General features: G+C 46.0%; 1 protein-coding gene across 1 annotated transcript in view; it reads left to right on the top strand.

Annotated features, from left to right (window-relative positions):
* FAM135B (family with sequence similarity 135 member B) overlaps window positions 1-23,899 on the top strand; it is a 156,438-nt gene that overhangs the window by 80,733 nt on the left and 51,806 nt on the right. Inside the window, exon 6 of the mRNA XM_068983823.1 lies at window positions 470-596. Coding sequence (XP_068839924.1) covers window positions 470-596 — 127 coding nt within the window. The remainder of the gene's footprint in view (window positions 1-469; window positions 597-23,899) is intronic.

The raw sequence follows: 23,899 nt of genomic DNA on the forward strand, positions 1-23,899 counted from the left end.
ACATAGCGGGATGTGTGACATCCTTGGCCCCAAAGCTCATGTGCCAGTTACACCCACTTGTCCTGGCGGCATCCATAAATGTCCCATCCAAGCATCCCTTGGGGGTGAGCTGTGGGGGCGTGCTCAGTCGCTTCAATTGTGTCCGACTTCGTGCCATTCCATGAACTGTAGCCTGCCAGGCTCCTCTGTCCATGGGGTTCTCCAGGCAAGAATATTGGAGTTGGATTGCCATGCCCTCCTCCAGGGGATTTTCCTGACCCAGGGAATGAACCCACATCTCTTGTGTCTCCTGCATTGATAGGCCGGTTCTTTACCTCTAGGACCACCTGCTCTCTCTTCTAAATGGCTTATCTCATAGGCTCCCCAGGAACAGCGTCAAGGAGGCTGAATTAATGGCACCATCTTTTCCTTTACACCCTTTGACAAAAATTAGACACGTTTTCAATTCTTTCAATTCCCTTCTTTACAGTTTTACTCGCCCGGGAAGAGGCTCCTGGCTTGGGAAAGGCGGCCCAGACACAGGACCAGAGCAGTCTAGCCTTTCCCTGGAAAACCTGGTCTTCGGAGCTGGATACTGCAAGCCGACCTCCTCAGAGGTAACGTCTGCACAGGGACAGCAGCCCCAAGACTGCAGACCTCACTTGGCAGGCTGCGTCTGTTCTATGAGACTTGTTCATTTCAGATGCCGCATATGGTGTTTCTTTGCTCCCTCCATCCTTATCTCTTGTTGACCCATCCGTTCCTTCTTTGGTTGGCTGCTACATTTATCAGACAAATTCCTAATGCCAGGCCCCAGAGTAGTTGCAGAGAGAAGGGTCTTCACATGGTACCCCTGTCATATAGCCCCTTGAAAAATATGGTTCCATGGAGGTCATGGGACACGTTGTAAGGGGCTTCCCCTGGACCATGTGGAACCTCAAAAGCCCTTTGACCATAAGCTCATTTCAAAACCTGGGTCCATCCTTCATTTGCTCCCTTCTCTGAGCCTCAGTTTTCCCACCTGTAGAGTGGGGTTGCTGATACTTAATAACCTCACAGGTGAGTATGTGTGTTCATTGCTATAATAGGTAAAAAGTTCCATCTCTGCTCCAGACCCCCCAGGGCTTGACCAAAGGTTTTATCGTGACCGCATCACAGCCCAGCCTCGCCCTCTGTCCCAAGCTGCTTCTCACTCCTGCGTATGCTCTGCCTCTGAGACCTCCCCAGTAGACCCACCTGAAAATCCCCAGCTTAGACTCTGTTTTCCAGGGAACATGGTTTGGAATATCAGGGCATATCAGGGGTTGTAGATCAATTCGATGCATCTTTGACAACACTTCCATCCCCAGACAGGGGCCTTTGCTGGGACCACAGGAGCACAGGGTATGATGGTGATCGGGTGTCTGCTCTGAAGGAACTCCTGGGTACCTGTCTGCACATCCTTGAAGGCCCCATTCAGATGCCACCCACCTCTGAGAAGCGCTCTCTGATCTCCTAGCAAGAAATTCTCCCTCCCAAATGCTTTCTCTACAGTCAACTCTAGGCATCTCTGTCTTTCCTCCACTGGGCTCCAGACAGCTGGGGACAGAGCCCAGTGCCTTCACCTCCACATCCTTAGGGCCCGGCACCATGCCCGGCACATGCGGTTAACCCTCAGGAAATGTGTGTTGGATGGATGACTGATCCAAGTACCTGGTCATGTTCATATAGAACTCTGAGCAGTGAGAGAGCTGAGTCACAGAGGGGTTCCTTGCCTTATACGATAGCAGACAGCGAGCAGGGAGAGAGCGAGGCATCGCCATGGACACCTGGATGCCAAGTGGGGGCCTTTCAGAAGCCCTGGACCTGGTGTGGGGTGGGGGGAGGAACAGCGTAGATCATCTCAGCCTGTCTGATTCTGTTACACCTGGAGAGGCCGAGCATCACCGCAGCGATGAGGCAGAGAGAAGGCTATGCTTTCAAATATCTGCTCTGCTCAGTACTTTGTGATATGGTGGACTATATTCACCCTGTAAAAATTCAGGCTCCTCCAGTCTAAAATGGGACAATACCTATATCTTAGAAAGGATTTTAGTACAGAAATAGGCTCACAGCGGGCACAAGATGTTTTTTTTCCCCTCCATTCTTTTCTTGGCTATTTTTGGGGATGTGTGTCAAAGAAGACATCTCTGTCTTTCACAAGAGTCAGATAAAATAGCTTATTGGTGGGTGCTCAGTGGTGAACTTGCTCACAGCTCAATGGGCTATTTTCAGGACCAGTTCCATTTGGGTCCCATCCGATTATGTGGGCTCAGAGCCCCGTGCCCATCCTTTGCCTTCCCTCCCAACCCCTGCAAGGCAAGGGCTGCCAAGCAAGGAATAAAATCCACTCCCCCGCCTCCCTCGCTGGCTGTGCCTTCAAGTCCCCGAGAAGCCCAGTGCATTAGCAAATAACATCACAATCCGTGGAGATTGCAGCATCAGCTGGAGCGATTAGGGAACAGGTGTTCCCATCAAAATAAGCCTTTGTGTGCAGAACCATGTGCAGGAACTAGAGAGTCACAGCAAAGTAAGGTCATTGGCATGAAAAATCCTCGGGGGGTGAGGGTTGCCATGACGTGACACACCCCCTTCCCCAGGAGCCCAGGTGTCTCTGGTCCTGCAACCTTGCTCTTTCCTGCAGCATCTTAAGCAAAGAGGGCTTCACATTTAGGGTTGAAGCTGGAGCTTGCATCCCCTTCCCCTCCCACCTCCAGAAACGCCATCAGCTTTGCCCCAGGGGAACTGTTTTCCCTCTCCCACTCATGGCTTATCTGTCAAAGAGGATACTAATGCCTGCCTCGCAGGGTTGCTGAGAAGATTAAATGAAATAAGCGTATAAAATCCTGCAGTGGAGAGCTTGGCACAAAAGTGCTCAATAAAATCCTCTGCTGGTCTTATTTTTCTTTGAGTTTATCCACATAATTAAATTGAATGTTACTCCAAGAGCCTCGTGTTGTCATGTGGGAGGGACGTGGAGGGTCTTAGATGTTCCGTGTTCTTGGCTTCCGTTCCAGCCCGCTGTGTGACCCTGAGCCAGATAACGGCCCTCTCTGGGCCTTGGTTGCTCAATGTCTAGAACGAGAATTGGCTGAGATCACTCTGGAGGCCTCCTTTAGTCCTCGCTGTGCTCTCTTATACTGTGATATCCTGATACTTCCTTGTACAACGGGGGACACTTGCCGTGTGCCTGGTGTATTCAGATGCTCCACAGAAACAGAATCAATAGGATAATAAGATTACATGTGCACACACACACACACACACGCACACACACGCACACACGTATAAAGAGACAGAGAGATAGACTTATTTTAAGGAATTGTCTCATGTGAATATGGAGGCCAGCAAGTCCAATTTCTGCAGATCAGGCTAGTAAGCTGGAGGCCCAGGGCAGAGTTACAGTTTGAGTCCAAAGGCCATCTGCTGACCGAACGACCAACTTCTTTCTTCTGTAGAGTGGGGAGAACAGGTAATATGTGTGTCAGTCTTTTTTTTTTAAACACCTTCAACTGATTGGACGAGGCCCACCCACGGTGTGGTGAATAACCTTTACCCATGATTCAAATCATGATTTAAATGTGAATCTCCTCTGAAACATACTTTCACAGAAATGTTTAGAATAATGCTTGACTGTCCATCTGGGTACCATGGATGGGCCCTATGGACACATAAAATTGACCGTCAGTGCTCAGGGTCTGACAGACTCTACTTGAAGGTCAGGAATCCAGTGACTCACAGTTGGGAGGAAGCCATTTTTCCTCAGAAGCTGGGGCACACTCCCTTTCTTTTCACTGAAAGAAGTGGGGTCGCTCCACTGCCCGGGGGAGGAAGAGCCACATGGTGGAGAGACGCAGACGTTAGGGCTCCCCTTGTTCTCAGAGCTCTGCCTCCTCGGGCAGTGGGATCTGGGTGTCATTTTATCTGTTAGTCCCTTATTCAGCCCTCCGCTCTGCTGGCCTCTGTGTGCTGCAGGGACAAAGACGAAGAAAACTCAGTCCTTACCCTCAGTGGGTCATGGGATCTAGTGTGTGAGGCATAGGAGTAATTGGAATGTTTAAAATCCATGATTATGTGAAACGTGTCAGTCAGTCAGTTCAGTTGCTCAGTCGTATCCGACTCTGAGACCCCATGAACTGCAGCATGCCAGGCCTCCCTGTCCATCGCTAAAGAGTTTACTCAAGCTCATGTCCATCGTGTCGGGGATGCCATCCAACCATCTCATCCTTTGTCGTCCCCTTCTCCTCCCGCCTTCAATCTTTCCCAGCACCAGGGTCTTTTTGAATGAGTCAGTTCTTTGCATCAGGTCGCCAAAGGATTGGAGTTTCAGCTTCAGCATCAGTCCTTCCAATGAATATTCAGCACTGATTTCCTTTAGGATTGACTGGTTGGATCTCCTTGCAGTCCAGGGGACTCTCAAGAGTCTTCTCCAACACCACAATTCAACAGCATCAATTCTTCGGCACTCAGCTTTCTTTATGGTTCAACTCTCACATCCATACATGACTACTGGAAAAACCACAGCTTTGACTAGACAGACCTTTGTTGGCAAAGTAATGTCTCTGCTTTTTAGTACGTTGTCTATGTTGGTCATAACCTTTCTTCCAAGGAGCACTTTTTTTCACTTTTCCAAGTGAAAAGTGTGATACTCATCATTTGAAATCATGTTTTTTTACATTTTATTTTAATTTTTTGTCCTCACTGTGCAGCATGTGGGATCTTACTTCCCAGACCAGGGATTGAACCCACATGCCCTGCAGTGGAAGCATAGTTTTAACCACTGGACCACCAGCAAAGTCCCTGAAATCACATTTCTGAATGCCTGCTTTACACCGAGATACTCTATTAAACCACTGATGCGTGTGGATTCCATCCATTTCCACAAAACAGTTTCTTATTTCCTTTGACAGCTGAAGAAACTTACAGAGAGGGTAAGCCATATCTGTAAAGTCACACAGCTGGGCAGGGGCCAAGCTGGCATTTTAACTCAGCCTGATGCCAACTCCCCACCCGTCTTTAGCTGCTGAAAAAGTGAAAGGATTGTTTGCTCAGTTATATCTCTTTGTGACCCCGTGGGCCATAGCCCACCAGGCCCCTCTGTCCATGGAATTCTCCAGGCAAGAATACTGCAGTGGATTGCTATGCCCTTCTCCGGGGGATCTTCCTGACTCAGGGATTGAACCTGGGCCTCCTGCATTGCAGGCAGATTCTTTATCAACTGAGCCACTAGGGAAGCCCCTCAGTTAATCAGCCACTGGGTTGATGTTAACCAGAGAAAGGGCTTGGGCTTGTCTGCTCCGCCCAGGCAGGTGAATGTTTGATTGGTTCCCGCAGGTGCGCCTTGCACAGGGCACATGCTCAGGAAGGCTTTGCTGAGTGAATGAGTGGCTGAGATCCTGGAATCTGAGAATATCAGGATGAAAGAGATCAAAAGCCCCAGCTGGGAGACGGTTAGGCCCCTGACTTTCCCCCAGATCTGTTTCGTGCTGGTGCCCTGAGCCTTGCTGGTCCTGTGCTCACCGGCAGAGATCACAGAAGACGTGCTGCCTGAGCAGATGACTGTGCCTCAGAGGAACACGCCGGCCGCCAGTGTGAAAGCCTGCCTTCCTCTGCTTCCCTTAGAAGGTGCTTCCCCAGACGGAGGAACGTGTGTCCTTGAGAGGAAATGCCGGCTCCTTTTTGTTTGGATCACTGAGAAGTGAAGAGCAGCATCTTCCTCGAAGGGCGTGGTGCTCACCCAGCACGTGCACACATGTGCATGGTTTTGCAAGTCCTTCGGTACTGAGCTTTGGGGCCTGACAGCCCCGCCCTCACTGATGGGAGGCGTGTGCCTATCGGGGGTGGACATGTGGAGGGAAACTGAGGCACAGGCCTGACTTCCACGTGGAAATCTCCCCTCTCCCAGATGCACTGTGGTCTTCTTTATTTTTTTCCTTCTTGCTCCATTTCTGTTGGGTTCTTTTCTCTGTACCCTTTGCTCTAAATACACCCTTGCTCCTTGTTGTCAGCATCTTCAGGTCCCTCTTGTGGGGATCCAGAGTTATGAGGATAAGACATGGACGTTTGTTATTACTATTAACACCTCATTAGGATGCCATAAAGAGAGACACTGCTGTTGATTTGTTCACTAATCAGATGATCATCCGGCGCCTCCTGTGTCTCAGCCTCTGCACAAGGATGGTGATGTAGGGTGAACAAAAATGGCAGCCTCAACTCCCACCTTGTGGGATGCTATCATTTCTGTTGCCCTTGGTGTCCATCCAAGTTGCTGGCATATCGCAGGTGCTCAGTTAATGTTGGAGGCACGGTTGAGTTGAAATGAGACCTCACTGGATTATTATTTTTTTAATGTTTATTTATGTATTCATTTGGCTGCATTGTGTCTTAGTTGGTATCTTTGTCGTCTCGTGCAGGATCTTTCATCGAGGTGCTCAGACTTTCTAGTTGTCGTATGTGGACTTAGTTGTTCCATGGCAGGTGGGATTTAGTTCCCCGACCAGGGATTGAAGCCTCCTTCCCCACAATGCAGGGCAGAGTCTCAACCACTGGACCACCAGGGAAGTCCCCCCATTGGCTCCTTGGCTGTCTCTAGTTGCTGCAAGTGGGGGCCACTCTTCCAGCTGTGGCGTGCAGGCTTCGCACTGCAGTAGCCTCTCTTGCTGTGGAGCGCAGGCTCTAGGGTGTGTGGGCTTCGTAGCTGCAGCACAGGGGCCCATTGGTTGTGGCTCGTGGGCCCTAGAGTGTGCAGGCCTCAGTAATTGTGGCCAATGGGCTCCGTGGTTACGGCCTGCGGGCTCTGGAGGGCTCAGCAGTTGTAGCGCATGAGCCAAGCTACCCCACAGGGCATGTGGGATCTTCCTGGACCAGGGATCAAACCCGTGTCCCCTGCATTGGCAGGCAGATTCTCATCCACCGTGCCACCAGGGAAGTCCACCTTCTACTATTTTGAGAATTAAGTTGGCAAACGCTGTTGTGTTCTCCCTCTCCCTCTCTGCCAAACAATTTCAGCAGTCTCATTTAAATGATTATCTAATTTCCTTAAAATCCTGGGGACTAAATAGTAGGTTGGTAAATGGTGCCCAGGCTATGATGGGCTTTCCATTACATCAGTCTGCTTATGGATGCAATATAATTGTACAGGTTATTTCTAAAAACGAATATAAATCAGTGGAAATGGGCTTTTCATGCAGAAGTCTACAGTATTGATTATTTATGCACCACCCTTTTCATTAGTGAAGAGCTGCTTTATTCCATAGTGCCTGCTTTCATATGCCTTGCTCCTCTCCAGAAAGTCAAGGCATGATGGGAGGTGTCAGCTAGGAAAGGAGAGGGTGGTACCCTCCTTCCCAGACCACCCTGCATTTCCTCACTGCGTCATCAGGGTCCAATGCAGCAGACGCTCAATGAACACATACCGAGGGATTTCCCTGGCAGTGCAGTGGTTAAGAATCTGCCTTGTAGGGCAGGGGATGCGGGTTTGATCTTGGGTCGGTGACCGAGGATCCCACAACCCACAGAGCACCTGAGCCCATGTGCTGTGACTTCTGAGCCCACCAACCACAGCTGGAGTCCAGGTGCTGCAACAGAGCCAATGCAGCCAAATAAATAAATATTAAAAAAAATAAACACATACCGAGTGAATACAGGGTGTGGCTGCAGCAGGTCATACAGGCAACATCATCAGATTTGGAGGAAGAAAACCCAGTAGGGCTAAGGCCAGGTTCTTCCATGGGTGAACTGTGAGAGCTTGGGCAAGTCAGTTCACCTCTCTGAGCTGTTTCTTCTTGTCTTTTGTTGTTATTCAGTCGCTAAGTCATGTTCGACTCTTTGTGACCCCATGAACTGCAGCACATCAGGCTTCCGTGCCTTTCACTGGCTCCTGAGGTTTGCTCAGACTCATGCTCATTGAGTTGGTGATGCCATCCAACCATCTCATCCTCTCTCATCCCCTTCTCTTGCCCTCCATCTTTCCCAGCATCAGGGTCTTTTCCAATGTGTTGGTTCTTCGCATCAGGAGGCCAAAGTATTGGAGCCTCAGCTTCAGCATCAGTCCTTCCAATGAATATTCAGGGTTGATTTCTTTTAGGATTGACTGGTTTGATCTCTTGGCAATCCAAGGGACTCTCAAGAGAAGAAACCTGCTCACATTGTAAATTCTGCTTTTGGTTCAGATGGGAGAGGGGACTCCCCCTCGGCATACCCCTCTCTCTCTACCATCTTCTCTCCCATCCTGTTCTCCAGGGATGATGAAATCATAACACCATGAATCACATTTGCCTTCTAACATAACTGTACCAGTTAAATATATCAAACACTTTCCCGTGTTAGGCTCTTGTTGGATATTTTTAATATGCTGCCTCTCAGCTCCCTGCATAGGTTCACATGCTATAGATGAGGAAACTAAAGCTCTAACAACTTCAGCAAATAGCTCAGCACCAGGCAGAAGGTCCTGATAGGCCTGGCACATGAACCCAGGAATGACTGCATCTGACTCCTGCCTTCTGTCCACTTGGAATCATTATTCCCCTGCTTGTCTCCTTTAATCTTCCATCAAGTGAAGGACCACATCTGCCACTCTTGGCATCAAGCATTCAACACAGGTATCTCTTAAGAATCAATAATTATATTAATGTTTGATCCTTTTTTGCAAATAATAATATTTTTTGAAGAACCCGAGTTGAAGCCATTCTGTGTGTACTTTTTCAAACAGTGTTTTTAGTTAATGCTCAAGTGTGAGGTTGAGTGATGTCACCATGAACAAATTAGCCCCATCTCTAGTCTCATGGAATGTACAATCTGGCCAGGAAAATATACTGAAATAATAATTTCATGCAAGATAAACTTTAAGAAAGGGTCATCTACGGTGCTGTAGCTCTGCTGACACATGTAATGGGGTGGGGGTGGGGGGTTGGTCCCAAGGATACTGGGGTGGGACTTCCCTGATGGTCCATTGGCTAAGACTCCATGCTTCCAGTGCAGGAGGCCTGATTTCGATCCCTAGTCAGGCAGTTAGATTCTACGTGCTGAAACTAAGGTGGCTCAGATGGGAAAGAGTCTGACTACAATGGAGGAGACCCCAGGTTCAATCCCTGGGTTGGGAAGCTTTCCTGGAGAAGGAAATGGCAACCCACTCCAGTATTCTTGCCTGGAAAATCCCATGGATGGAGGAGCCTGGTAGGCTACAGTCCATGGGGTTGCAAAGAGTCGGGCACAACTGAGCAACTTCACTTTCACTTTCATTAAAAAGAAATATCAGACTGATTGAGGGCAGGCTTCTCTGCAGGAGGAAATTGAATCTGCTTGTTCAGCTAGAAGGTACTCAGGATGCAAGACTGAATTTAGATCCATCTTTTGCCATGACTAGTGGCCTCCCAAATCCTCCATCTTCCAAAGCTAGGCATCACTGGTGCTGCTGCTAATAAGTCACTTCAGTCGTGTCCGACTCTGTGCGACCCCATAGACGGCAGCCCACCAGGCTCCCCGTCCCTGGGATTCTCCAGGCAAGAACACTGGAGTGGGTTGCCATTTCCTTCTCAAATGCATGAAAGTGAAAGTGAAGACGCTCAGTCATGTCTGACTCTTAGCGACCCCATGGACTGCAGCCTACCAGTCTCCTCCGCCCATGGGATTTTCCAGGCAAGAGTACTGGAGTGGGGTGCCATTCACTAGGGGCCTCCAAAAGCATGTGGCCCATCTTTCTTTTTTTGAGAGAATATCCTTTGCCTGGAACTTTTATGTATTACTTTATTTAGCATGTTTCTAAAGAATACCTATTTTCATTGCCCTCCTGATGGATTAGACGAGCACAGCCAAGGGAGAGATGAGGACTCCACATCACAAGGGGTCAGTCTTTGGCTGGGGGTCTGCTAGGGAGGCACAAAGGAGGGTCAGGCTTCCCAAACTCAGAAACAGTCACGAAACACTTCTCAGAGTGAAGCGTCTCTGATCTGAGACAAAATGAGTGGATTGTTGATTGTAGCCGGGAGAGGAGGGGTGGGGAGGAGTGATAGCAGGGCCATGGGCAGGGAGTGAGAGGGCAGGGTACATCTGGGAACTCCAGGGAGGTCAGTGTGGATGGACATGGGGCTGGGACGGTCACAGTGGTCTGATCATTAGGAACCCTGGAAGCTAGCTTAGCCACAAAAGTATGGCAAGTTGGGGACTGGAATGACAGGATGGGTTGTCATCCTTGCTGTTATGTAGAGGACTGATTGAAGGAGAGTTTGGAGGTGAGGCCAGAGAGGCGAGGATGGAGGCTAGCACAGTGGTCCAGGAAAGAACAGAACAATTACCTGGGCAATAAAGAGGTGAGTTGAGCAGAGAAGAAAGATAAATGGATGTCAGAACCACAACTGAAGTAGAATGGGGAGACTTGCAAAATAAGTGGATGGTCAGGGATCACTACAAATAATCAACAAAATAATTGTTGGTCAGGGATCACTACAGCTTGGTTGTGAGCTTGGTTCCTAATAAAGAGAGTTAGTAAATTTGATTCACACTCAAGTGTGAATGGCTGGAATAATCCATTTTAGGTGACCCTAATTGACATTTTAGGAATCAGTGAACTAAAATGGATGAGAATGGGCAAATTTAATTCAGATGACCATTATACCTACTAGTGTGGGCAGGAATCCTTTAGAAGAAATGGTAGTCAGCAGAAGACTAATAGTCAGCAAAAGATTCTGAAATGTAGTACTCGGGTGCAGTCTCAAAAATGACAGAATGATCTTGGGATTGTTTCCAAGGCAAACTATTCAATATCACAGTAATCCAAGTCTATGCCACAACTACTAATGCCAAAAGAAGCCAAATGATGCTATGAAGACCCACAAGACCTTATAGAGTTAACACCAAAAAAGATGTTCTTTGCATCATAGGAGCTGTGCTTAGTCGCTCAGTCATGTCTGACTCTTTGCGACCCTGTGGACTGTAGCTCGCCAGGCTCCTCTGTCCATGGGGATTCTCCAGGCAAGAATCCTGGAGTGGGTTGCCATGCCCTCCTCCAGAGAATCTTCCCAACCCAGGGATCGAACCCAGGTCTCCCATATTGCAGGTGGATTCTTTACTATTTAAACTAACAGGAACGCCCCAACATAGGGGATTGGAGTGCAAAAGTAGGAAGCCAAGAGATACCTAGAGTAACAGGCAAGTTTGGCCTTGGATAAATGAAACAGGGCAAAGGCTACCAGAATTTTGCCGAGACAACACACTGGTCATAGCAAACACCCTCTTCTGACAATGCAAGAGATGACTCTACACGTGGACATCCCTAGATGGTCAATACTGAAATCGGATTGGTTATATATTCTTTGCAGCCGAAGATGGAGACGTTCTATACAGTCAGCAAAAAACAAGACTGGGAGTTGACTGTTGTTCAGATCATGAGCTCCTCGTTGCAAAATTCAGGCTTCAGTTGAAGAAAGCAGGGAAAACCACTAGCCCATTCAGGTATGACCTGAATCAAATCTCTTATGATTATACAGTAGAGGTGACGGATAGATTCAAGAGATTAGATCTGATAGATTGCCTGAAGAACTGTGGAAGGAGGGTCATAACATTGTATAAGAGGCGGCGACCAAAACCATCCCAAAGAAAAAGAAATGCAAGAAGGCAAAGTGGTTGTCTGAGAAGACCTTACAACTAGCTGGGGAAAGAAGAGTAGCGGAAGGCAAAGGAGAAAGGGGGAGATTTACTCACCTGAATTTAGGAGTTTTGTTTAAAAAGATGAATGTTTATCTCAAAAAAGGGGATATATGCTATTCTCTCTGCCCAGAATATCCTTCTCTGACCCCTCCCCTCACTCCTTCCATCCAGAGAACTCCTAGTTAGCCTTCAAAACCCAATTCAGTCATTACCTTTTATATGAAGCTTTCTTTGACGACCCCAGATAACCCTAAGCTGCTGATTTGTCTGCCCTACATTTGCACTTTAAGCATACTTCTCTCATTTTGCCAGAAAGTAATAATTGTTTAATGAGTCTCTTTTGTTCCATCATTTGAAAGCATTCTGTGAGGGCATAGTCATTCATCTCAATATTCAAAATTAAATCACTCCAAGGACATTTTACCCTCCTTTCTCAGGGTGAAACCAGGTTGCCCCTTGAGGAAACAGATGACAGACTTGGTCGATAACCAGAATTTTAAGCAGAAAAGGAATTAAGGACCCTAGGAGTGAGCTGGCAGTGTCCAGAGTCTTTGCCTTTGTCCTCTTTGTGGATAAAATGACAGGTCATGGTGAGGGGGGGGGTCTACATTAAGGAAACTGGGGGCCAAAAGAGATGGAGCCCAAACGCTTGACCACTGCAAATACTAATGACCAAATCAGAGAGGAGGACACAGTTCTGGCCACAGAGGCAATTGGCTGGGTGTTGGCTCTCATTCTGCCAGGATATATTTAGCATTGTGTGAATGTGAAAACAAGGTCTGAACATAAAGCATTTCACTGCTAATGGATTTGTGGGACGCACTTCTCTCAGCTGGTTCTTCACAGATGACAAGGGCCTGTAACTGACGTTGCCCAACATAGTGGTTATTCATTTGGTTCTTTCTTGACATCTAGCTGGGCAGATATCTTCCAATGGAAGTCTTGATGTCAGAGAGAAGGCCGTTTCTATTTACTGTGGTTTTAGTGGAAGGGACGCTGATGCAGGAGCCAGAAGCTGGAGATTCTAGAACTGATTTCCCGAGTGTCTATGCTGAGACCCCAGCAAAGCCCACCCATGCAGAAGGGCTAAATCAGGAAATGCCAAACCTTGGAGCTGAGTGGGGTGGAGGTCTGGAAGAAACTGCAGAGATGTTCCCACATACCCTTCATTCTTTTTGTAAATTAATTTTTAATTGGAATATAGTAGCTCTACAATGTTGAGTTTGTTTCTACTGTATAGCAAAATGCATTAGCCATATGTTATCCATACGTCCCTTCTTTTCTGAATTTCCTCCCCATTCAGGCCACTACAGACCCCTGAATAGAGCAGACGCTCATTAGTCATCTGTTTTATACATAGTATTGATAGTGTGCATATGTTAATCTCAGTCTCCCAATTCATCTCACCCCTCTCTTTCCCTTACATTTCTTCTCTGCGTCTGGGTCTCTATTTCTGCTCTACAAGTAAGATCATTTATACCACTTTTCTAGATTCTACATGTATGTGTTAATATGCAATATTTGTTTTTCTCTTTCTGACTTACTTCACTCTGTGTGACAGTCTCTCTAGGTCCATCCGTGTTTTGCAAATGGTACCATTTCATTCCTTTTTACTGCATTCTTTTAGGCATCTCTGAGGATTGCATTTCCCAGGCACACTTGGAATTAGATTTAAACCTTAAGACTAGATTCTGGTTAAATGGGAACAGAAGTGATACAGGCCTCTTTCCCCACTCTTAAAACATCTTGCTTCATGGTCTTTCTTTCCTTTCCATGGTGACCTCAGTGGCCATGTGTTTAAGAGGGCAGTGGCACCAAACAGAAGAATTTGGATCTAGAGACACCCTTAGGAGGAGAGCCACAGAGGAGATTCTCTGACCTCTATCAGACTTTGGGAAAACAGAAAGGAAAAAGATAACATTAAGAAACTGAGATGTAAAAAAAAAAAAAAGAAAGAAAGAAACTGAGATGTAGCAGTTGCTTGTATATAGTTAGTACTAAGAGAACTTTGTTCCTTTCTGTGTCAGGCACAGTGAAATCCAAAAGTGCATGGCACTAACCTTGGCAATCCATAGTCTAGAAATGGAGACTTTGATATCAGAAGACGGACCCGTGAGGAGCCATGTTCCAGGTGGCAGGACGTCTGGTAAACTGTCACCTCTGAGAATTGGAAGGCAGACCGCAAGCCGGCTGAAACGTATCTCTGAAGGGAGGTTTCTCAGACTCAGCACGTTTGATATTTTGGGACATTTGGGAACACTGTGGGGTGGGGTAATTCTTCACCGTTCTGTGTGTTGCAGGGTTTTTGGCAATAGCCCTCGTCTCTGCCCATTAGATGCCCTCATACCTGCTACTCAGTTGTGACAACCAAATATATCCCCAGACATTGACAGATGTCCCCCAGGAGGCCAAATTTTCCCTGGTTGAGAACCTCTGCTCTGGGGAAAGAGGTTGGAAAACAGAAAGTTAGCAGCAGCGTATCTGTACTGTGTGTGGCTCTGTTTGGGGAGGTGTTGCAGGGAACTGGGGAGCTCAGGAGGGAAGTAACTGTCTTCCAAACACACATGGAAAGGAAGAGAGTCTGTGCAGAAGTTTGGGGCATGGCAAAGCTAGAAAATCTCGTTCTCTTTGAACACAAATATTAAGATGATGATTTTAAAAAGCAAGCAAAAACTTTGTGTGACAGGAAAACTCATTTAAATAAAGTGACAATGGGCTTTCCTGTTGGCTCAGTGGTAAAGACTTCGCCTGCCAATGCAAGAGTCAGGGTTTGATTCCCGGTCCTGGAAGATCCTACATGCCTCAGAGCAACTAAGCCCGTGCTCTAGAGCCCAGGAACTGCAACTCATGAGCCCATGTGGCACAATGACTGAAGCCCACGTGCTCCACAATAAGAGAAGCCACCGCAACGAGAAACCTGCACACCACAGTGAAGAGCAGCCCACACTCTCTGCAACTAGAGAAAAGCCCGAACAACCATGAAGACCCAGCACAGCCCAGATAAATAAATATATAAATAAAGTGACAGGGACTGGGGGCAGAAATCAGATTAATGCTCCAAATCTCCTCCATATCGACCCAGAAACCTTCAAGTCAACTTCCATTTAGTTCCTAAGAGAAACCTGGAGGCAGAAAATCAAAGATATGAAGCAGATTTAAGAGCACATGGAAGAGACTAGAAGCAGATGCCCTAACCTAAGCTGTGATGCTGAGAGCACGCGGCGGCATGAACCCAGCGACCCTCCTTTAAGCGACTTTCTCCAGTAATGAAAATGCACAGCAACCGGCTGATTGACTGGTGACACTGTTGCCCAGGTGAGTGTGGTGTGTTCATGCACATGCATGCACACACACACACACGTGCTTGCACAACCATGTGTGGTTATATTTGCAGGAAAGATGAAGTAGTCCCCCCAGAGTCACTGTGCTCTGGTTTGAACGCAATCAGCCAACAAGCAGGGCAGTGCACACTTATCTTCCCAAGGCCCCGGCTTCTGTCTTTGGTCTGAGATGTGTGCTGGCCCAGGAGGAGCAGGTGCTGCAGGCAGATGGCTGGAGAGAGTCCTGGTAACCAGAGGGTGATCAAGGGCCTCTTGCTGCAATGCAGGCAAAACTTGCAAGCCCAGCTAGCCTCTTTGCTCCTTCCTCCTTTCCCCAAGGCTCACCCTGGACTGAAGGTGCTCTTGCATTGAAAAGAAAGAAAGTGAAACTGGGATGGGCAACCCGAGCGCTGACATACGTGGCACTTGCCCCCAGTAAACTGGCTCAAGAGTGTCCAGTTCAGCTCAGCCTGTCAAACCCACCTTGTTAAATGCAGGTCTGTCGACTGCTAACTTGTGCCTGTCAAGCTCCATGGCTTCTTAGCTCTCAGTTATATTTGTTACCATAGTATAGACATCAGAAGTTCAGGATATTTGCACTTTTAAAAAATGCATTTATTTACTTGTATTTTTGGTTGTGCTGGGGACTTTGTTGCTGTGCGTGCGGCTTTTTCTAATTGCGGTAAGTGGGGTCTACTCTCTAGCTGCAATGCTCCAGCCTCTCTTATTGCAGAGTGCGGGCTCAGTAGTTGTGGAGAAAGAGCTTCATTGCTCCTTGACATGTGGAATCTTCCCAGACCAGGGAGCAAACCCATGTCCTCTGCATTAGCAGATGTATTCTTAACCTCTGGACCACCAGGGAAGTCCTGTCCACACTTCTTAGTAGCTCATTGGCAGTAAACAACCTTGAATATGGTACCAGGTCACAGGCAGAGAGTGCCTTTCCCTGGGGCCTATAGTTGGGGATAGTTATTATATTAACCAGGAGTGCACATCAGAATCTCCTGGGAAGCACTTCTTTTTAAGATGATGTTTCCTGAGTCTTGCTTCCAGAGATTGTGATCCAGCTCAATCAGAGTGAAGCTTAGAGGGCAGTATTTTAAAAAATCTCCCCTGATTCTGCTGTATCCTTGAGTGGAGTTCCCCTGGAATGAACCAGAAGGTACAGACTTTGGAGCTGGGCTCACTTGGGTACAAACTCATGATAGGTCACTCTAGTCCTTGAGTTCATCACCTCTCTGAGCTTGGAATAATGTATACACACAAGTGCTCCATTTGGAGGCAAAGCTCAATGACCTCCCTTTTCAACTGAGATATTTGGTCTAGTCCATGAAGAAGGCAATCCAAGCTTTAACAGCTATGATTCTGCATATTCTAATTAGGCTTTGTTGATTGTAGCATTTCTTCCCTCCAATTTCCACTCTTTCCTCTGACCCCAGATTGTGTTAGGAGGCCCTTCCTGGACCCCAACTATCTTCTTGCTCGTTCTCATCGTCACAGACTTTGTAGTTGATTGTCATTGCTCATTGTCTAGCCGGTCTCTCATGAGACTTCAGCTTTCTAAAAGATTGCAAGTACTGGGGGCAGTTACTATTCACTGTGTCATTTCAAACCAACAGGTGCCCCCCGCCCCAGAAGGAACCCTATGTGAACAGCCATTGTCAAGTGACTCTTTTAATTAATTAGTTGAATTTTGGCTGTGCCGAGTCTTGGTTGCCATGTGGGCTTTTCTGTAGTTGCTGCGAGCAGGGGCTACCCTCCAGCTGTGGTATGCAGGCTTCTCACTGTGGCGGCTTCTCTGTTGCAGAGCAAAGGCTCTAGGGCTCACAGTCTTCAGTGGTTGTAGCATTCAACAGTTGCAACTCCCGGCTCTAGAGCACAGGCGTAGTAGTTGTGGCAAGCAAGTTTAGTTGTTCCGTGGCACATGGAATCTTCCCAGACCAGGGATCGAACCTGTGTCTCCTGCATTGGCAGGCAGATTCTTTACCACTGAACCACCAGGAGGTCCCAGTCACACGGCTCTTGATGCTTTCTGTGCTTTATCCTATTTAATGTCCATGATAACCCTCTGAGCTAAATCATCACTTGTGCTTTGGACACAAGGAATCTGAGGCTTAGGTCACACAAGTGCAAAGCTTCAGAGGAGAACCCAGTGTGGCAGAGAGTGTCTAACACCCATGTGCTTGGCCTTGGAAACTGCCCATGTAGGGACCTGGTCCACAGTGCATAAGAACCTCATGTTCATGCCACACCTTGCCCATCCCATTCCTTCACCCTCACCTGCAGCTTTATAGAATGTTTCTTCCTCTTAAATATAGCAGGAATGCTCCCTGAACCTCTCTGTATTCATAATTGCTCCATCTGAGAAAATAAAAACTGTAATTTGAACATAACTACTCATTGAGGAGTTAAAGACTTGGCAAGAGTTACTGAAAAGAATCATTTTATGTTCTGGCTCTTAGGCATGCCCTGGGCTCGGAGTTAAGAAATCCATAATTAAATTGGATGCTGACCTTTATTAGCTTTTGTTCTTGAGTAAGTCAGTGAACCTTCTGAGATTCAGAGCCCTGGTCAGGAAAGTAACAGTAATACTTGTTCTTTTTTTCTTTAACATAATCAGTAACTCAGCCATCTCACCATATTCCTGTATCTGGTCATTTTTAGTGAGACTGCCATTAACCATGTGTTCTCCTTCTGTCACAGACAAGAAGGACACTAGTGGAGTATATATTTTAAATAAATAATTATATCATTAACTGTTAAGTGTGTTAGTTGCTCAGTCATGTCTGACTCTTTGCAACCCCATGGACTGCAGCTCACCAGGCTCCTCTGTCCATGAAATTCTCCGGGCAAGAATACTAGAGTGGGTTGTCATTTCCTTCTCCAGGGGATCTTCCTGACCCAGGGATTTAACCCAGGTCTCCTGCATTACAGGAAGTTTCTTTATCATCTGAGCCACCAGGGAAGCCCATTATATTATTAAATCATACATTATAATTGTGATGAGAGTTAAAAATGAGTAGAGCAAGTGATTGCTCTTCCATTCTCTCTGTATCATGTTTTTGTCCTGTTTAGGATGATTCAGCTATGTGCTGAATATATATGATCATCTTTGGGAAACCCTAGCATTTCAATGGCACCCCACTCCAGTACTCTTGCCTGGAAAATCCCATGGACGGAGGAGCCTGGAAGGCTGCAGTCCATGCGGTCGCTGAGGGATCGGACACGACTGAGTGACTTCTCTTTCACTTTTCACTTTCACGCATTGGAGAAGGAAATGGCAACCCACTCCAGTGTTCTTGCCTGGAGAATCCCAGGGATGGGGGAGCCTGGTGGGCTGCCATCTGTGGGGTAACACAGTCGGACACGACTGAAGCGACTTAGCAGCAGCAGCAGCAGCAGAATTTCAAAATATATACCTGTTTAAGTGTCTGCAGTATCTGCCATGAACCCTGGACTCTGGATCCAGGTTGCAAATGTTGCATTCTTGACTCTCTGCGTGAGTGTGTGTGTGTGTGTGTGTGTGTGTTTAATTTTAGACAGGTCACCTATTCTCTCTATACCTGAGTTAAACTCATCTGTAAAATATAAATAATATTAATATGGAAAATGTATAGGTTTGGAATGAGAAATCAGCGTGTTAATATAATATATTATGGTGACATAGCACAAGGTACAAGGTCAACCTTCCATAAGTCGCTATACATGTACTGGTTCCTACTAACAACTTACCACGAGCACACGCATACCTGTGTGCCTGTCACCTGAGGGCTCCTAGAGGGAAAGAGTGAAACAGGTGAACAAGCAGAGGGGCCTTGCAATAATCCAGGAAAGAACCCGCCCCCAGGTAGTTACCCCAGGAAATGGGAGGAGGAGTGTAAAGGGTGAGAGGAATTTTGGAGGGAGAATGAATAGATCTGGGTGAGGGAGAAAAAAATTCAAAGACAACTCTGGTTTTGTTTTTGGCTAATTGGGAATGGTATATATAGCTTTTCCCATTTATTCCCTTAAACTCTTTTTTGGTATTTTCTCAATCTTCACCTCCAATGTTTAACCAGATCTGATGCTTTTTACCGTATGATTGCTGAGTGTATTCCCTGAGTTTACAGGCTCTGAACCTTCATTGGTACCTGGTGGGTTTTTGTAACATGACTGAAGGCAGGAGTTCAAGCCCATGATGAAAGCTGCCTAGGTCAGGTTCCAGGCTCAGCAGTTCTAGAAATCACAGGAAAACTGGATATTGTGATGTTTCCCTCCCACCCACATATCAGTCTGTTCTAATCAGTGTCCCTTTTTTCTCACTGAAAAATGAGCAGGACCAATGGAATATTCTAAAACTCCATACTTTCTATCTCCAGTGTTATGCATAATTGAATATATTTGATAGTTTCTATCATCTTGAAAAATCACTTTTCAAATATTAAAATAATAAAAGATCCATCAAAGAACAGTGGTGTGATATTACCTTCTGTTCCCATGGAGACCAAATCACCAGTGTTCAGCTGTGTGATTATTAGTGGCATCTGCTCATATAAGGCACACTGAGTGAGCTTGGTAAGTAAGCAAATGATATTTATCATCACCTGCAATGTGTTCAACTCATTTCAACTTATGTTTGTCTTTGGGATTTTATAAATGGTTTTATTTTCTAGTTTGGTTCCATTTAATTTTTTTGAAGGGCATGTTGCCAGTGTTTGGTAAGATATTTCTTGGTGATGTTGCTTAGTCTTATGAGAAACATTTTATTTGTGTGTGTGTGTGTGTGTATGTGTTTGTTTGGGGGAGGCATGTCATTGAACAGGATTTCTGGAGTGTAGACTCAACAGCCATAGTACACTATGGGAAGCACGAAATCCAGTAAAACTGGAGAGGGATTTTTATTGAGCAAGTACTGTAAGGTGTACAGAATGTTCAATTTTTGCAAACAGGTTCTCTTCTGAGACTTGTAAGATCCATGAACATTTCACATTATGAATCCCATTCTATAGATGAAGATACTAAGGATCTGAGAGGCCAAACGTTTTTCCTAAGGGCACTTATTTGAAACATAATTCTAAACCACCTGTATGCAGTTTTGAGGTGATTGCTTTTCTTTGTGTTTTGCACTAAACTAAATTGTGGTTCTGAGCATAATGCTGGCCCCTGTGGGTTGTTCTCCAGGTTAATGTATTTAAAATGATGGGCACATGGCCACTGTTGAGTGAATAGTATTGGGTTGGCCAAGGTGGGGGAGCGAGACCATACCTCTTACTTTAACAGAGTCTGCTCCACTAATAACTGTTGGAACTGAATCTCATTCCTTGCTGACTTCTGCCATCCTCTCTGCCTCATTGGCTGCTGCCTCTGGGTAGCACAGAGAGTCCTGTTCCATACTGATCTCATTGTCTTTCCCAAGAGAACTTTCAATGAAAATGATGCCTGCTTGTGGCTGCCAGGATATTAGCTGGAGGCTTGAGGGAGCACTCCAACCTTGGCTCAGCCCTGCCGGTAGGCTCTGATACATTCATGGGAGGGAGGGAGGGTTGGAGGGTGGAGAGCCCCTGAGAACTTCCCACGGTGCCTTAGCTACACTTCTTGAGACTTACCATTGATGCTTTGAGTCTTGGCACCGTGATCCTTGAGTACCATAGTGCGCTCTCTGTCCCAAAGCCCTTTCATCCTGTTTTACTTAACAGCCAGTCACACCCCTTTGATTCCTGAACTCCTTTCATAGACAGGGACCCTGAAGCCCTGAGAGGGGAAGTGATTCACCTAGGACTGTCCATCTGGTAAACTTCAGATGTTGAATTTAAGACTGCATTCAGTGTTCTGTCTGCTACGCAAGTTGTCTTGGCGATCATGGCAGGGAATTCATAGAGCTATAAGGAGTTTTGCTCCATGACTAAGATTCAGATCAGACTCTGTACTTTCTGTGAATTAATAGAATAATATTAGCTAAAATATACTAATAATATTAACTAAAATATCTTTTCCAGGCACTGTCTTAAGCCTTTGCATACACTCTCTGATGTACTCTTTGCTTGCACCCTATGAAGAAGCTGCCTGTTATTTCCCTCGTTTTACAGACAAGGCGACTGAAGCATACAGAAATAAGCAACCGGCCCAAGTCCAGGTAGACTGTGAGTGACGGTGCTGGAATTTCAGCCCACGCTGGTGGACTCTAGAGATTTGCTCTTAGCCATTACATCTGTTCAGCTAGGGTCATCTTCCGGGGACCCGAACACATTTTCTGTGTTGCTTATCTGAGTGAGTCACCGGAAACCTCAAAATCACCTATGATTCCTTCTCCCTTCCATCCTCATCAGTGACGGATTCCTTCAAACTCCAGGAGTCTTAGTTTGTACCCCTCCCTCCCTTATCCTTCTTCTACTGCCTGAGCAGATGCCCTTTTACCTGGAAAATGCGCAGCTTCCCCATTTGTCCCTCATCTTCTGATCTTCTTCCCTCTACTCATCTCACCCAGGCTGATTTGAGATGATGAACTGTAAGTGTATCATCAAGACAAACAAGAGAGGATGTCATATTCACTTATTTTACGTCTTTAAATCTGCACTCATCTTCAGCTTTCTCCCCACATGTGCACTGTGCTAAAATTGTGTTTTCTTTTTTCACTTCTGCCAAAGGTTTTCCTTTACTTGAGCTTTCACATACATGCCTGGAATTTTCATCCTCCTTTAAAAAAAAAAAATGACTATGTCTTTTAAGTTACAGGGTCACTTCTTACATGGCTTTTTTTCTTGACTTGCCCAAGAACGATACAGATACCCTCTGTGTGTGTGTGTGTGTGTGTGTGTGTGTGTGTGTTGCTGTAGCATTTATATATAAATTTATCACAGCATTTACCAAGCTGCGCCAAAACCATTTATCTGTGTGCTGCCTCGCACACTCAACTACAAGGGACTGGAATCCAGAAATTATGTACCAATAATCTTTTTAAATTTTCTAACAACATTCTGCTTAGTACTTAGCCCAGAAACAACACCCAATAAATGATTCTTGAAGAAACGATATACATGATTGATTTGGGCACCACACTGAATATTTTATGTATGTATATTCTACTTTGGGTTTCCCTGGTGGCCCAGTTGGTAAATAGACCTCCTGAAATGCAGGAGACCTGGGTTTGACCCCTGGGTCAGGAAGATCCCCTGGAGAAGGAAATGGCAACCCACTCCAGTATTCTCGCCTGGAAAACTCTGTGGACAGAGGGCCTTTGGCAGGCTACAGTCCCTGAGGTCGCAATGAGTTGGATATGATTTAGCAACAAAGACCAGACGTGTTCTTCTTCATTCTAAGATAATGGCTCTTTGTAATAATATCAGTCATAATTAGGGTTAAGACCACCCAAAACTCTTCTTGAAAGTTTCTCTTGTCTGGGTATAGAAGTATTACTAAAAGTAACATTTGCATAAGGGAAATGGTGGAGTAGCTTGTAAAAAGAGAACAGCTCTCATTTACTAGGATCAAATGGCAACCCATTCCAGTACTCTTGCCTGGAAAATCCCATGGATGGAGGAGCCTGGTAAGCTACAGTCCTGTGGGCCACAAAGAGTCGGACATGACTGAGCAACTTCACTTTCTTTCTTTCTGTTGAGAAGCAGCAAGTGGCCAGCCCTAGGGCATCTGTGACTTGGGTTTGGTGAGGTGAAGGTATATAGATGCTGGCAGGTGGGGATGGGAGACTGGATTCAGGGTCAGAACAGGCTGGTGTCTGGACAATTGAAGTCAGGGCAAGGGGAAACCATGGGCAGAGGGCCCAGGCTTTGGTCTCTGGATTAGAGTGGCTTTCATAACAACCCAGGGGGCCCACTTGTCAAGTTACTATGAGTGAGCTTGAAAGCCAGGCGTCCAGCCACTGGTCCCCAGGGCCGATCAGGCATTCATACCCATCAAGCCCTCCTGTTCTGTATGGTGCCTCCTTGGTGCCAACCTCTGCATGGGTTCCAGCCCAGTGGAGCTGGTGGCTTTCTCTCTGCTGCTCATCGAGCTCAGCAAACTTTCCCTCCTTTGCACTCTATTTCCTTTCACCTCTTGCTCTACCCTTCTTTTGCTTAAATCCACAAACAGCAATTTTCAAGGGAGATAAACCTCCTCAGTATTTGATCCTGAACAAGCTAAAATCCGATTCCCAAAAGATGTTCATGCCAAAGCAGGGAGTCAAGTCTTTAAGAATCAAAGGCATCAAGTGAAACAAAAAAGGAATTATATGAAATCAGAAATAATGCTCAAAGTGGAACTGACCTCTCCCATTGCTTCCTCTGCCTGCTTCCTGTAACCCTTGAGTGTGATCTGATTATGAGGAGAAATGAGATGATATTATATTAACACTAAAATATTATTAATAAAAATAATAGAATTAGCTGTGATAGTGATAACAGTCATCATTATTATTTATTCATTGTACCTACTATTTATGGAGTGGCCATCTGGTATACTTAATATCTACCAGGCTCTTGATTTATTGCATAACTAAAATCTGTCATCAATCTTGTATTATAGATGGCATCTCATTCCAAAATTTTTTTAACAGATAGATTCAGCGATTTCACATGCAAAGTGCAGCCATGATGAGGTTAAAATCTGTTACACTAACATGTCAATTCAGATTGACCCTGACAATGGAGGGCATGCTCATTTCACTCAACACGTGGTCTCTCGTGTTTTTAAAATATCACACATAGCAACTGTTTGGGAATTTTTAAAGAGCTTTAATATACATCCAATTGCATTGATGGATAGTTATTTAGTTAAGTCAGAGCCTTCCTTCAAACTAGACTTTAAAAATAAAGACATCCATCAGAAAGGTGTTTGGGGTTTTTATGATGATCTGACAACTAAATTGCTTGTTCAGTTTGAGTTGTGTAATGTTGCTCTCAATTAGATTAAATATTAAGCATCCAGTTTGCCAGCTGCTGGCAAAATTGCTGAACGTTACACAC

Source organism: Capricornis sumatraensis, chromosome 11 (assembly GCF_032405125.1).
Source record: "Capricornis sumatraensis isolate serow.1 chromosome 11, serow.2, whole genome shotgun sequence".
NCBI lineage: Eukaryota > Metazoa > Chordata > Mammalia > Artiodactyla > Bovidae > Capricornis > Capricornis sumatraensis.